This window comes from Neospora caninum, chromosome VIII (genome assembly GCF_000208865.1).
Source record: "Neospora caninum Liverpool complete genome, chromosome VIII".
NCBI classification, from domain to species: domain Eukaryota; phylum Apicomplexa; class Conoidasida; order Eucoccidiorida; family Sarcocystidae; genus Neospora; species Neospora caninum.
In genome coordinates this window covers 2578606-2593275 of record NC_018395.1, presented here as the reverse complement: position 1 = coordinate 2593275, position 14670 = coordinate 2578606, and the positions used below count along the sequence as shown (strand labels likewise).

Below are 14670 nucleotides of genomic sequence, written 5' to 3'. Positions count from 1 at the left end.
CCTCCCGCGTCTCAACGCCACGACCTTCCGAGGACTTGCGCCTCGCGCCGCCATCCACCCCGCTCCTTCCCTCTCTCCTCTCTCCTCTCTCTCTGCGTCGTTCTTCTCTCTTCCCACAAACGTTTACGAGTTCCTATTTTTCTATCCCTCTTTTCTTCTCGCCCTCAATCTCCTCGTCTCGATCCGAGTCTTCTCTCCGTTCGGCGGCGCTGCGTCTCTGTCGCGGCTTCCCGCCTGGCTCTGGGCGCGCCTCCTCTGAGTCCCCCAGCTCGCCGACACAGACGGTCTGAGTGAGCGAGAGACTTGGACCTGCAGTCGTTTCGCATGCAGTGCGTCGCGACGCGTCTGAGACGCCTTGCCGCTTGTAGGCGTCCTTTTGCGACTCCTCGTCGGTTATAGACGTATATGTCTCCCCGAGTCTTTCCTGGTCTCGCCGTCGCTCGCTTCGTGTCTCGCTGGCCTCCGCGGATGGCTGCAGACGCGCCGCGCCGGTCCGAACGCGCGAGAGAGAAGACGAGTTGTGTCGCGGAAAGGAGTCGAGGGCTCGCGACGCGAGGGACGACTGGTGACCTCTTCGCGAGAAAGAAGCCCGCGACGTCGGATGCGAAGGCGCGAAAAGCGACTCGGCGAACGCCGACTCCCGGTCGTCGTCCGGGTGTACCTCCACCAGGTGATGGATGGGCGGTACGTCCAACTCAATCAATTCGTAGTCCATGTGCTGCATCAAGTGATTCGCCTTTGCCATCATGTTCAAACATCCGTGACTCATGCCCTGGAAAAGGGGAACACGCGAAACAGAAACAGCCGGAAGACCGCGTGCAAACTCCGACGCACGCCCTGACACAGCACGCAGACCGGCTCGACAGACAGACCGAGGAAACAGAAAGAGACCCGGAGACACAAAAAGCAACCCGATGGAGAGAGAGAACGAGAGAGGGAGAACGAGAGAGTGAGAACGACAGAGACAGACGTGGGAACATTTATATATATATATATATATACCTGTAGAGACAGAAAGGGAGAGATCCAGATAGGCACGGCAGATAGGCACGGCAAGCAAGAGAGGGAGAGCAACAGAGATAGAGAAATTGAGGGATAGACGCGTGGCGTAGAGACGGAAAGAGACACGCGCGCAGCAGGCACAAAGGCGTAGACAAAAAAGGAGGAAAGACGTCCAGCAGGTATACGGAAGAAAAGAAGCGATACGAATCACGATAAAGGGCAAACACACACAGAACGAGAGAGCGGCCGTTTACCTTGAAGTGTAGCGTTTTTCCTCTTCGCATGTATCCGCGACTAACAGCATCCAGGCTCGCCATCGCACTGTAGTCGAACAACCGAGTGTTACCACTCAGCATGCACATGACCGTTGGCGGGTCCTCGTCGTAGTTGAAGGCGCTCTCAAACTTGTGGGCCGTGCTGAAGCACAGTGGCCCTTGCACTTCGTAATACTGAACGAGACAGAAAAACGGAAAGCCGGGAAACGCACGTCAGGGGCGAGACCAACGAAAAAACGGGAAAAGAGACAGGTGAAGAGCAAACCAGGGAATGGTGAAAGACACACGTCATCTCGCGGCATCCCATCCACATCAGGGCATCAAGCGAACAACCGAAACGGCCACAGCCTCAATAGAGTAGTGCCTTCATCGGCGCGTCGCGTTTTCGAGGTGTACATGTGCCTCATCGCGCCGCCAGCTTTCTCGTTTTTCGCGTTTCCCTGGCACGTGCCTTGATCTGCCTCTTTTCGTCTTCGGCAGCCTCGACGCAGAAGCGGCGGTTGGCCTCCCAGGCGAAGACAAGGGCCGCGATGAAAATACCAATTCCCGCCGCCAGCGCGACATTCAGGAATTTCTAAACACAAAAGTCCACAAAGACAAAGAAGAACGACCTGTCGCGCGTCCAACCCAACCACTTGCTCGTGCGCTCTTCTATCTCCCCTCAACCGAACGACACCCCAGCATGTCCAAGCACATTATGAGACATACGCGATATGTATATATATATATATATATATGTCTGCCGTCTCAGTCAGTAGAAACATGCATATATATATATATATATATATATATATATATATATATGTGTGAGTGGAGTGAAGGTGAGTAGAAATGAGCGAGGAGGATGGAGCAGCCGACGCGGAGCTCCGGTTGAGGTGTACAGACTCCCTAAGCTATTTGCGTACGCAGCAGATGGTGACGGTGACGACGATGATTGCGTCGGCGCGGGAGATTTTCTGGACGAGACAGGGGTGCAAAGACCGGAGGGTCTCGGGGAGGAAACTGGCCACGACCATGGGAAGAGAGAACCACTTGAAAGTGTGAAACGCCACGCAAAACATGATTCCCGCCAGCGCCGCAATCGGCAAGAAGTTCAACACCTTGTAGGCCGCCGCGATCAACACAAAGACAAACACCGCCTGCAGAAGACCTGAAAAGACACCCGAAGCCAAAGCAGGCGACAGAGCTACCGATAACTGGTGACATCTTCATGTACTCACGTACACATCCTTTTGCATGTATATATGTATACAAATATATGTATGTATATTTATGCATTAAATACACACATGCAGAAACGCAGATCTACCAAGGGTCAGATACATCGGTGTGGGCGAGAGGTGCGACGAGAAAAGGTGGGTTGCGAGCTTTTCCTCCTGTGTTTCTGGGACTCGAATCTCTATCCACGGGATGTGTGTCGACACTGCCTGGCCCAGTTTCGCCGAAAGAAACCGCGTACCGGCTTGGCGCATGCTCGCGTGGAAGCGCGTGTATGTACAGCTCCGCCCCTCGAGAGACAGTCGCTCACTGTGTGGGCCCCAAGATACACACACGCTCTCAGGAGAGAGAAGAGAGACAAAAAAATGGACGTCAGCCTACCTGATTCTTTTCCTTTGCCGCCACTTCGCAGGTTCATGACGGAGAGGCCGATCATGGCGCCGCCTCCCATGCCGCCGAAGAAGGCGCAAACGACGTTGGCGATTCCGGCGGCCCAGAGTTGCTGGTCGCCGTCTCCCTTCACGGCGGCTTTTCTTCGTCCTCCACGCGACTCCTGCGTCTCGTTCGGCACGACCCCACTCGTCTCTCGCTTCTCCGCGCCTCCCACGGCCCCGCCCACACACGAGGCTGCGCCTCTTCGCTCCTCGCCATTCCCGTCAAATGCCGCGTCAACCTGACCGACCTCTGCTTGATCGCCCCCAGCGTCGCTCTCGTTCGTGCCTCCATTGGTTCGTCTGGGTCGTCCAAAGGCGGCCTCGCCAAGACGCGCAGCGCTCGGCCCGCGAAGCTCCCGCGAAATCTCCCCGAGCTGTCGCGTCGCCTCGTCCTCGCGCAAAAGCAGAGACGAGACTGAGCACTGCCCTCGAGTCGCCCCCGAGTCTTGTCCGATCTGGACCGCAACGGCGTCCCGCGTGTCTTCGTCCTCTCGCCTCGCTTCGTCGCCGCTTTTGTCGCTCCACGGTGCCTCCACAGAGTGCGTCCGCGCACGGTGCGCAGTCTCCCCGGCTCTCCGTGGCTGCGCCGCCGTTGCCACCCGCGAGGAAGAAAACGAAGGGAGATCTACGCCTTCTCCCGGTGGAGACGCGCGGCGAGAAGGCGAAGACGCTTCTCTTTCCTCGGCCTCTCCAAGGAGGGTGGAAGCGGAGACAGGCCCGCGACCCGGCCTCGGCGCCGAGCCGGAGGACGGCAGGCGCCTCGCGTTCGCCTCGGGCGTCTCGGCGTCTCGCCCTAGAAAACGCCGCTCCCCTGCGTGCGCGACGGGGCTCTCCGTCTCTGTCCTGAGCGAGGCGGGCGGGGAGACACTCCCGGAGCCCCGCGAAGTATTCTCCGACGAGACGCCGCGCCGCATCGGTTTCGCGTCAAAACCGATAGGGATGCCCTCGCCGCACTCGCCGAGTCCCCTTTCGCTTTCGCGCCGCTTTGACCAGTTGCTCCGCGAAGACGCCTTCGTCCCGCCGTCGCCGCGCTCGTCACCCTCATCTCCCTCGCGGTTTGCAAGTTCTCCGATGACGTTGTACACGCCGAGTTTGTCGCCGGAGGACGCCGGCGAGAAGAAGCCCCGGGGGCGGGACTCGGCGGGGGGCGTCTGTGCCGGGCCAGAAGGATCGCGCGAGCGCGGAAGCAGCCGCTTGAGGAAGGCCTCTCGCCGCCGCCCTGCAGCAGGCTCAGCCGGTTCCGGCGGCAACGCTGCTTGCGCCGCGTAAATGTCCACTACTTCGACAGTCATCAGCGTCTCAAGAATCGCGACCACTGCGAGAATCAGCCCTGGGACGCAACGACATATCAGGAGACTCGAGCGTGCAGGCGCAAGAACCTCAGACCCATCAACCCGAAAAACCACATGCGCCCGCCGCACAGTGCTGCGCATTACACGCACCGCTGGGGGATACACAGAGAGAGGAGAGGCAAATGCCTCGAGAGACACGCCGAGAGACGTCCCCAGACCACCCTGGAAGCTTCCAAAATGCTCGTCGGAAGCGGGATCCCCGTCTCCCTTCCTCGCTGTCTCCTCTGTCTCCGTCTCGCGAGTGACTCCATCTGCTTCCCTTGTTCTTCTCACCTTGCATGAGCGCTTTGTGGACCTCGACGTTGTTGGAGAAGTCCCATCGCGAGTCCGCGAAGAAGGGCGAAGGCAGCGCGGAGTTTGCCGTCAATTCTGCGACTTCTCCGATCGTCGGCGTCTTCGTGTCGAAAAGCATGCGCGCCAGGAGAAACTCCATCAGCCCAGCGGCAACCATTGAAATCAAAGACCCCGGCAACAACTTCCCCACCTAAACACATCGACACCCATGCACACACACGCCTCCACGCTTGCACACCTCTACACTTTATAAAGCCCATAGGCATATATACATATATATACATATGTATACATATATGTATCCATACATATTACTATATATATGTTTGATTATAGAGAATGTGTAGGTACGTAGAAGCCGAATATGCGTAGATGTCTCTGCGTGTGTATGAGGAGATGCAGGACGACCGCTGAGCACTGTCTTTCGCGTTGAAAATTGTTTGTTTCGTCCATCCGCGTGGGTGTCCAAACGACGTGCGCATGCACTGCAGACGCTTCTTTTTCTTACAAACGGCACTTTCCGCCATCCTTCCATGACGACAGCGGCCAAGACACACTCGCCCGCCATCCATCCCGCGCGAGCGCCTGTGATGTACTCCGCAGTCGCGGGGTCTTTGAAGATTTGGAGCTGCGCAAGGAAGATGATGATGGCGATGCCGTTGCAGAAACCGATCATGACCGACGCAGGAATCAGCTGAACCAGGCACGCGAGACGGCTGTAGGCGAAAGCCAGCAAAATCGCCCCCGCCACAAACACCGACGCAACCAGTGTCTCGACGCCTTCGTAGACGCACGAAGACTGCGTACACGTCCGCGCGACGTACGCCCCAATCGTCGCGGCCTGCAAAGGCGAGACACACCAAGAAGGGGGAAACGCATTCGCAGGTTCATGGCCTCAGTCGCCGGATGTGAATCGCGGGCTCGCGAACGACCCTACGTGTGCGACGCCAACAATGTAGAGAAAGGAACACGACGAAACACCAGCTCCAAGATGACTAAAGAAAACGTGGGAATCGAAGGAACAAGGCGACGAAACCCTCAACGCAGAACGTCGTGAAACTCCTTCCGACGCTACCCTCCCTTTTCCTCGAACTCCAGACTCCGTCGCCCTCACCGTCGTTCCCAGCCGCGCACTCCTTCTTTGCCAGTGGTCTTCCCATCACTAGCCCTCCGCGTCACAGGCATCCAAACACGGCATGTGCTAATGCATGGGCACATACATATATAAATGTGTATATATATATATATATATATACAAATATAAATGTGTAAATATATATATATATATACAAATATAAATGTGTATAAATATATATATATATGAATATATAAATATATATACATGTAAATATCCACATATATATATATATATATATATATGCGCGTGAATGCGGATGGATGTCTATGGAAGTGCCGCTATGACCATGTCGGAGTCGACGTGTGTATGTGAGCGTGTAACGTTCTCTGGTTTCGATGGCCGCCGGATGTTATACGACGGTATGTGCTTGTGTCTTACAAAAGAGCCTGTGACGCCGTTGATCATCCCCGGTCTCCCGCCAAGGCCACAAGCGAAGAGGCCGATGATCCACGCGCTGTGGACGCCGATGGCGGGAGGCAGGTTGGCCATCATGGCAAACGAGGCTGCTTCCGGGACTTGCGCTGAAGAAGGCAAAAACAAGAAACAGGTTTCACTACGTTTCCGCGCGCGACGCCTTGTGAGGACCCTGTCTGAATGCGTCACCCTGGTACACCGGTGCGCACGCACGCAGCCGTCGTAAGACTGTATACACGCATCCGCAGGCAGGAACATTCCACGTGGCAGCATGCAAGACTGGTGGGGGCAAGACTGGTGGGTTTGCTGGGAGATCGAAAAAGCTAGACAGAGAGATATACGTCGAAATACAGACAGAGCGGGACCTGAGAGACAGAGTCATGGCAGATCAACAGATGCGTTACAACCTTCAACTAGACACAAAAATCGATACCTGAATCTACATACAGATAGTGACAGGGAGAGATGCGTGATGGAGGTATACATGAGGCACGCAGATATCGGTGTTTGTCCTCGTCGCCGTCTGTCGGAGCATTTGGCGAATACCGCGCCAAGTGTGTCAGCCGGTGAATAACCTCTTGCCGCTTACTCAGAGCGATGATGAGTGCGGCGAAGATTTCGCTGAGGTAATAGCGCACGCCTTCTCTTGGTCTGTTGGTGAAGCCCCAGCCCCAGAGGCAACCTTGCATGACGTGCCATCTCTGACCCCAAAAGAATCCGCAGCACTCTGGAGAACAGAGCGACGTGGGCGACTCCTCGTCGTCGGCGTTCCTGTTCAACCCCAAGACAAAAAAAACACAAAGCCCGCTGCATGTGTACAGAAACACTTGGGGACTGAGGTTCGCCGCCATCACAACAGATCCACGTAAACGTGGATATGTGTGTACGATAGGGCACTGTGCCTGCAGAGCCTTCTGGGTGTACGCGTACACGAGAACATGACAACTTCATGAGGACGCAAAAGCAAGACGAGAGGACGGCCGACAGCGGCGAGGAGATGAGAGTGTGCACGACGCAACGCGACTCACATCTGGCCCCACCAGTTACTGTCAGGATTCGAACATCCTCGAGAGGCGTCCTGGACTCACCTTGAGTCTCCTTCTGAATCGTCGCCTAGCGCAGGGTGGAGGAAGAGAGATCCGCCCTTTCCCACCGGCGGCTTCTCGGGTCGCTCGGCCCCGTCTCCGCTTCTTCGTCTGAAGCCCACTTTCTTCTTTTTCCTTTTCCTCGCCCCCGTCGCAGTCGCGCGGTCCCCGACGACCGGCATCAGCCGGAACGTTTCTGGGACCGCAGGACGCAGTTCTCCGACTTCGAGGCTCGGCGAGGCTTTCTCTGCGCCGGGAGTCTCCCGTCTGGCGTCTTCACTTGCTGCGGCTCTCTCGGCGAGTCTCTTCTCGTAGCACAGGGGTTCTCGGTTCCCCACTGCGCCGCCACTCGGCACACTCATGGCCGTCGCCTCTGTTGCAGGCAGAGCGGACGGCGCAGCGAGAAGGTGCGTCGCCACAGAGGGTCCAGGCCGCGGCGCGGCGCCCAGCATCCTGAAACCGTCTTGCGACGAGGCATCTTTGTCGCCTTCCCTGTCCTGCCGCCTCCTCGCTCCCTCCTCTCCGTACACAAGCGTCGCCTTGGTGAGGGCGCCGCCTTCGTCCGGGGGTCTGTTGCCCCGCTTCTTGGCCGCGAGCCCCGACTCGTTCCCCGAGGAGTACACGCCGACAATTCGTGGGGACACTCGAGACACGCCGGCTGCTCGCACCTGAGACGGAGAAACAGGAACCGGAACCTCGTCATCTTTGCCTCCTCGGCCTCCTCGGCCGCCCGCCCGTCCTGGCGGAGAACCGGAGGAGTCTCCTGGGCCTCCAGACGCGTCAAGCGCGTGCTGCGGAGTTCGCCGTGGGGCGTCCGCACCGCAAGGTTCGAGGACCAAACGCGAAGAAACAAGGAGCGCAGGCGGACGCGCCTCTGGGGACGATGACTGGCTTTCTTGCTGAGAACCCGAAGCGAAGTGGACAGCGCCTGAAGTGTGTCCTGCGGCAGACGCTGCGGGCGAGGGCGGTTCCGCTCCTCGAAAGCCCAGCGAAGGCGGACGTCCTGGCGGCGCCTGGGCCTCGGCACCAGCTTCACGCTCCGCACTGTCAGACACCGAGGCGAGGAGAGAAGGCGACGGGGGACTCGCATGCACAGCGGCGGAGGAGAAGAGCGGCCTGGCCGCGTCTCGACACTCTGCAGGCGACGGAGGCGCGGCCGCTGACGACGGGGCGTGGGACGTGGACAGCCCTGGACCAGTCGCCTGGCAGCCTGTTGACGCGTCCGAACGGAGCGGAAGAGGGCCAGGTGGCGCCTCCTCTGTCTCGAGAAAATGCATGGTGTGTGGACGGGCGGTTCCGGAACTCGGGGCACACCGAAACGTCCACGGGCGGCGCCTGGGTGGACGGAAATGAGGAAATCCGGAAAAACGAAGAGGGGGCGGACACAGTCCGGATGGAACAGAAGAGAAAGTGGAGGAGGCAGGGGACCCACGAAACAAACTGCCGGAGGACGGGGACGGGCAACAGAAACCGGGCGGGAGGACGGAGCGCAGCGTCAGAGAGGAGAATGGGGAGCGTAGAAAGAGAATCAGCGACACTTTTGTAGGACATTCGAAAGCAGGAAAACAACCCTTTTCGAGAAAACACACAGGACAGGAAGAGAAGATAAACTGCGTTCTTGGAAATGTGGATGTCAACTGTGGCCATTCGTGTTCCCTCTTTGGCTAACTGCGAAGGTGTCCATACACCGCAGCCGCGATTGGAACATGCCGCCAAAAAGAAGAAAATGAGCGTGGCTGTATTCTCTCGGGCGTGAGCTTTGCGATTTCCTGCCTGCGAAGAGAACTCGGGGACCGACGCGGACTGCAAATGGAGGGACACACGTCCAGTCTCTGCGTCCTGGCAGGAATCACCCGTCTTCCTGCCAGCATCCCCGGGAGGGAGGTCGTCCGTCGCTTTTTAACTGTGACGACATTCAGCGCGCCTCCATGGTTGAAAACGCGCACAGGCTACTATACTTTTTCCTGTTCGTCAAACTACAAGGAAGACTGTCAGCTCTGGAAGCTGGTGAGAATTTTGCATGCAATCCGCTTCTGACAGGAGACATGAACTGAAGACGACACACGAGACAAACGGCGTACTGCCGGAGAAAGACAAGAAATGTGGTTCTACGGTAAAAAAAAAGGTTTCGACGCGCCGATACACATAAAGTTGACGAAATGCCTACCCAGCACACGGACGACATGACATGTGACCAGATATCCCTGTGAGTCGAGAACTGCGTTTATCGGGCGAGAGAGCTGTGAGAAAAGCACCGACAAGGAACTGAAGCAAATCACGTACCGGGCACGTTTCTGCTCTCTCCTCCCTAGAAATACAGTAAACGACAAAACAGAGGGAAAGATGGGGCGGATCGAGAGAAACCTATCCGCGTTCTTGAGCGCAACAGAACGCCGGTGAAAAGGCGCACCCACTGGGGCAAAAGCGCGGCGCCACACAACGCCGCGACAGCGCTTCCTCGCCGCTGTTGCGGAAGGGGAGCGGATGGTGTGTCGGACTTCCTGTCTATCCACACTTTCAATTCACACTTTCGTCCGTTTCTCGATCGCCAGCTTCCCGATGTTTCTGACAACCTCCCCCTCACACGCAGGAACTCTCCGAGACACCCCGTCTCCGCGCGGTTCCCGCCTTCCTTTTTAGAGTATATCCGCAACGACGGGAAAGCATCCAAAGGCGTCTGGTGAAAATCGCATTAAAAGAAGATTTCAGGGAGGGAGCCGCCCTCTCCTGCAGCCCCCCCCTCCCGGATAACGTCGACTCTCTCGGCTTCCGCGTGTGTATCCCAGAGAGTAGGCTGAAACGAGTCCCAGGAACGACGCAGCACTGGGGAGACCGGGGCGCCGGACCAGAAAGGCGCAGCACGGCAGTCAGTCGCCAGAATGGAAACACAGAGCGCCCCTCACTTTGCTTGCAATCGTCCTCAGCCGCAATGGGGCTTTCCTGGCGGCAAAGCCGCCACACGAAAACGGGACTCTGTCAGAGACGCTGTACGTGCATGCCAGGCATTCGACCGGCGGATCCCCGCCACCCTCTCACGGCTGCGTCTCGCATACATCTGCGTGTATTCCGGGTGTGCTAGGGCGGCGTGAGAGAAGGCGTGCAGAAGCAGGATTGGGATTATCTCCTGTGCGAGACTGCTGAAAAGTTATGTTCTTGGTCAGGTGTTTTGGCGAGAGGGGCGGCACTCCGCGAGGCTTCCACCTGAGTCGGCCTAGAAGAAACGGCCTGTTCGACGAGAAAAATCCTTGAACATCCCGCAAGACACAGAAGGGAAGCTAGTCTCTCTTCTTCTGCCGTTCATCAAGAATGGCGACATGCAACGCCTATTTCCATGGAAACAACGCGATGGTGTGCTCGTGATTTGTGGGGCGTTTGGGTAGGAAGTTGGGAATACCAACCCGCTGGAGATTGTAACAGGCGCTCTCACCAACTGAACAGCCCTCCAAAGTTTGTCTTGGAAGCCGAGCCTGTGAGCTCAGAACATGAACGCGGCGCCTTCGCTGAAGTGCCGCGTTTCGTGCAGGGGGAAACCAGGCGCTCGACGGAGGCGTTCCGAGTCACATGGCGGCTCACAAAGTGTCCATTTTCGTGCGTCCACCTCCGTAGGCTGCGTTTCTGACGCTAACGGGCCGATAGTTCAGTTGGATAGAATGCCCGGCTACGGACCGGGTGGTCGTGGGTTCGAATCCTGCTCGGCCTAACTTATTCTCATACACGCAAGATGAAGGTGTTTCGAACATGTTTAACACAAGGTTTTTGCTGCCTGTCAGGAATGTCGTCATTATGTGTCTCACTGAGTAGGCAACTCGCGACTACATCCTCTAGTTACTGTGCGCATGGCCGCAACGGTGCGCGGTTCACGACGAGGTGCCGGGCAAACGCCACCCTGCTGTCGCGTCGTCCCTCCTGCTTTTTCAGTTGAGACTGCTCTTTCAAGTTAAAGATTTGAAGGGACACACGTGGATAAGCAGTGTGATTTAACACCTCTCTGCCAAAGGGGCCTGAAGAAGAGAGAGCCCGCGACAGCGACGTGAGTGTAAATGGATGCATACGCACGTATAGATGTATGTATGTGTACACCCCACACGGCAGCCTTTCTTCGTGGACATGGCAGAGGGCGGAGAAAACAAAAGTTCCAGACGCGAACACGGCGAAGATCCACAAATACGCAAGCGTGCGTAGCCCCCTGGTAGAGGGGTGAAGAAGCCACCAAACTGTGTGTCACACGGCTTTCCGGTTAAAGTGGTTACCTGAGCGGAACTCTGCGAGTGTGCAACGCGTAGTTGACAAGCAGGTAACCTACACCTCGATATCGGTGGATTTAGCTCGTTGCTCGATTCGCGAGGAACCCGGACACACAGAGGCTCTTCTCAGAGAGGAACGTGAGTCGGGGTTGCTGATTGCTCAAACGAAGACGATCGAAAAGATGGAAGAGTGAACAGCAAACGGGGGGAAGGCAACAGGGAGGCGCCAACCTCCGCTGGAGGCGCCAGCGAATGTCGACGCACCTCAGACTTGCGGGTGTGCCGTCTCTCCGGCAGCCAGCGACAACGGTCAACTCGCGACTTTCGGGCGTTTTTGCTTGCGCTGCTCCACTGGGCAACGAGCGGCGACAGCACAGACGAGACACCAGATTGGCTTACGACGACGAGGGAGGCAGTCCTGTTTCTCACAGAGGGCAAACACGCGGAGTGAACAACAGCCAGGGGCCGAACACATGGCAAAGTGTTGCATATACGCAGGTACAGGACAGAACAAGCGAAGACAGGAGGGCAGAGCTTCCAATATACGTAGGCATATGGGTACGATTCTTTGTCTGCGTAAGTATATATATATATATACTTATATATATATATATATATATATATATATATACTTACTCATACTTATATATATATATATATATATATATATATATAAGTATACATATATGGGGGTGTTGGTTTTTGCGGCGTTGTGTTTCATTTTTCCGTGTGTGGGAGGAGTTAGCCGTCTTCCTCACTGCAGCGAATGAAGAAGGCTCTTCGCCTCGAGAAAGGCAGATATATCTATTCGAGACAACATGGTTCGTTACTCTTTGCCTCGGCGCTGAGAGTTGCCCGAGGGGAGCGACCGCTGCCGTGCCTTTCTCGCATGCAGTCACACACTGCGGCTGCCGATGGGTTTTTCGGCTGCGTGCTCGGCAAAAACCGGGGCAAGAGGAAAGCAAGTGCGATTCCCATACCTGTTTCCTTCTCCCGGATGCTCAGCGTTTTCCAGTCTTTGTTCTCACTGAGAGGGAGAGCGAAATCGAAGCAAAGTCTGTGGACTGTTTCTGCCGCGTTCTCCCGTCCTCCCGTTTTCGTTCTGAAAGCTTTTCGCTTGCACCGTTCTCGTTGCAGCATCCAGATTTTCGCCAACTCTCGCCTTGGAGCTCGCCACGCATCTTTCCGGAAGAACTACGGAAAGACGGCGGGATCTGTCGCCTCGGATGTAAATAGCGCGACGGCTTGCCTCTCTTTGCTTCGGTTCACCGAGAGACAGCGAACCGACGCAACGGCGAGCGAGTTCCAACCTTCAGCGCCTTCAGTTTCCATCTTTTTTATCCGGTCTCTGCGCACTTTTCTCTGGTTTTCGGCTTCGTTTTCAGACCAACTGTTGAACAGAATGGCAAACCACAACTCGATCCGCTGCGTGGAACGGAGGGCCGCAGCCTCCAGGTGGCCGTACACTGCCAGCTGCGAGGAGCAGACCGCGGACGTCAGCTTCTCGCCCGTTTCCGCATCGCGCGGTTTCCCGTCCCCTCTTCGATCCCTTCGTGCGCGCGACCAGAGATCGAGGCGGCACCTCATCTGCTTCGGATCCCTGGCTGTACTCGCGTGTTCGATCTTGTCTCTCCTCTCTTCTTCGCCCTCGTCTCCCTCCGTTCAGCTAGTCTCTGCCGGGAGCGCGCTCCATGGCGATTTGTCCTCTCCATCCAGTAGCTCTTTCTTGCCCGATGACGGCCGTGCCCCGCCACGTGTAAGCGCCGCAACCATTTCCTCGCTCCTTCCGCTGCCTTAGTCCAAATGGATGTTCACTCAGCGGTTCTCCTCTTTTTCTCCCCCCTCATTGCCGATCCCCCCTCTTCTGTCTCAGGCCGCCTGTCACCCCTCATCAGCGCCTCGCGCGTTTGTGCTGCCTGCTCCGTGTAACCCCCCTGCCTTGTTCGCAGCGCTTACGCTACGATTACCGCGCACCGCCGTTTTTACCAGTTCCCCGTCCTCTGGTTCCTGTCCCTCGGTCTGTATCTTCTCTCCGTCTTCTGCACGTCGGCTGCATCTCGTCGCTGATTCTTAGAATTCCCGACTCCTCTCGAGTGGCCGTCCTTCACCCCGCTTGCCTCACCATTCTCCGGGGTCACGGCTCCGCTGCCGCTTCCCGAGATCCTTCACTTTTCTCCGCTTTCCTTCTGTCCTGCTGCCCTGCACTGCGAGTTCTCCTCCGCTCCGTCTCTCTCCGCCCGCTTCTGCTCCCATTTCCTCTCTTCTCTTCTCTCTGTCGCTCCTTTTCGGCCGTCTTGCCTTGCCGCTGCTCGACCACGTCTTCCTGGCTGTCTCTCGCTCGTCCCTTCTTCGCTCTTTGTCCATGTCTCTTCTTTCCCATGTGTCTCCTCTCTCGCCCTGCTCATCTCTTCAGCGTCTTCAGGCTGGTGTCTACTTCGACGAAGAAGACCGAGCTCGCAAAGGCCAAATTTACCTGTGGTGAGAAGCGCGTTTTCTGTCTCCATGTTGCGTGTTGCGCCTTCCATCGCGACTCCGCAAGACCTCGCCTCGAGTGAGATGATGAAAAGGCGTCTTTGCAGTTTCAGAACCCAAACGTGTGTGTGTGTGTGTGTGTCGCACGCCTGGGTTCACGTCTCTCTTATGCACGGCCAGGCGCCCCCCACTTCTTCCTCTTTGGTGTCTGCGATTTTCTTCGAGAGGGTCGTGTGTCTCCCTCCTCGTTTTTCTCGGCCACTGCGCCTTATCGTTTGTCGCGTTCTTTCCGGCGATCTACACCTGGCCCGGAAGACGATCTGTGTGGCGCCTCCAGTTGCTCGATTCCTCGCGCGCGCCTCACCCCTGAGCTGGTCTGCTTCTCGTTTCCTGTCTCATGTCCCTCCTCTCTTTCGTCTTTTCTGCAGGGTCTCGCTGACGCTTGTCGGACTCCTCGTCCTGGTCATTCTGTACATGCTCAAAATCGGCAGTGTAAGCTCGCTCGACGCAGCCCCTCCCAAGCGCTCTTCTGCCGTGCTCCTGGCCTCCGTCTTCAGGCGTCAAGACACCTGAAGACCGCTTGCAAGACCCGCCTCGTGTCGCGTCGGCGATGTCCCCCTGCTTTTCTGTACACGTGCCGCAACCGTCTTTTCTCGGAGTCGGCCACCCTTATCCGGGGGGCGTACATACATAATTGACCACGGGGGAGACGGAGCTGCGATTCTCGCAATTCTTTCGTCCT

At 56.9% G+C, this 14670-nt stretch overlaps 2 protein-coding genes and 1 non-coding gene across 3 annotated transcripts; 2 read left to right on the top strand and 1 right to left on the bottom strand.

The window, feature by feature from the left end:
* Positions 1-133: 133 nt before the first annotated feature.
* On the bottom strand, positions 134-8489 carry NCLIV_033340 (putative sulfate transporter; the record flags this gene model as incomplete). Its single annotated transcript, XM_003883530.1, has 9 exons — positions 134-772; positions 1257-1451; positions 2183-2427; positions 2877-4259; positions 4555-4765; positions 5084-5416; positions 6092-6234; positions 6717-6898; positions 7216-8489. 9 exons carry the CDS (start codon positions 8487-8489, stop codon positions 134-136), a joined length of 4605 nt encoding a protein of 1534 aa, XP_003883579.1.
* A 2349-nt stretch (positions 8490-10838) lies between these two features.
* Positions 10839-10912, top strand: NCLIV_t100005. Its single transcript has one exon. It is a non-coding gene; the product is annotated as a tRNA-Arg (tRNA).
* Positions 10913-13259: 2347 nt separating this feature from the next.
* NCLIV_033330 (hypothetical protein) lies at positions 13260-14501 on the top strand (the record flags this gene model as incomplete). The annotated part of the gene is made up of 3 exons (XM_003883529.1): positions 13260-13379; positions 13870-13934; positions 14357-14501. 3 exons carry the CDS (start codon positions 13260-13262, stop codon positions 14499-14501), a joined length of 330 nt encoding a protein of 109 aa, XP_003883578.1.
* Positions 14502-14670: the final 169 nt, after the last annotated feature.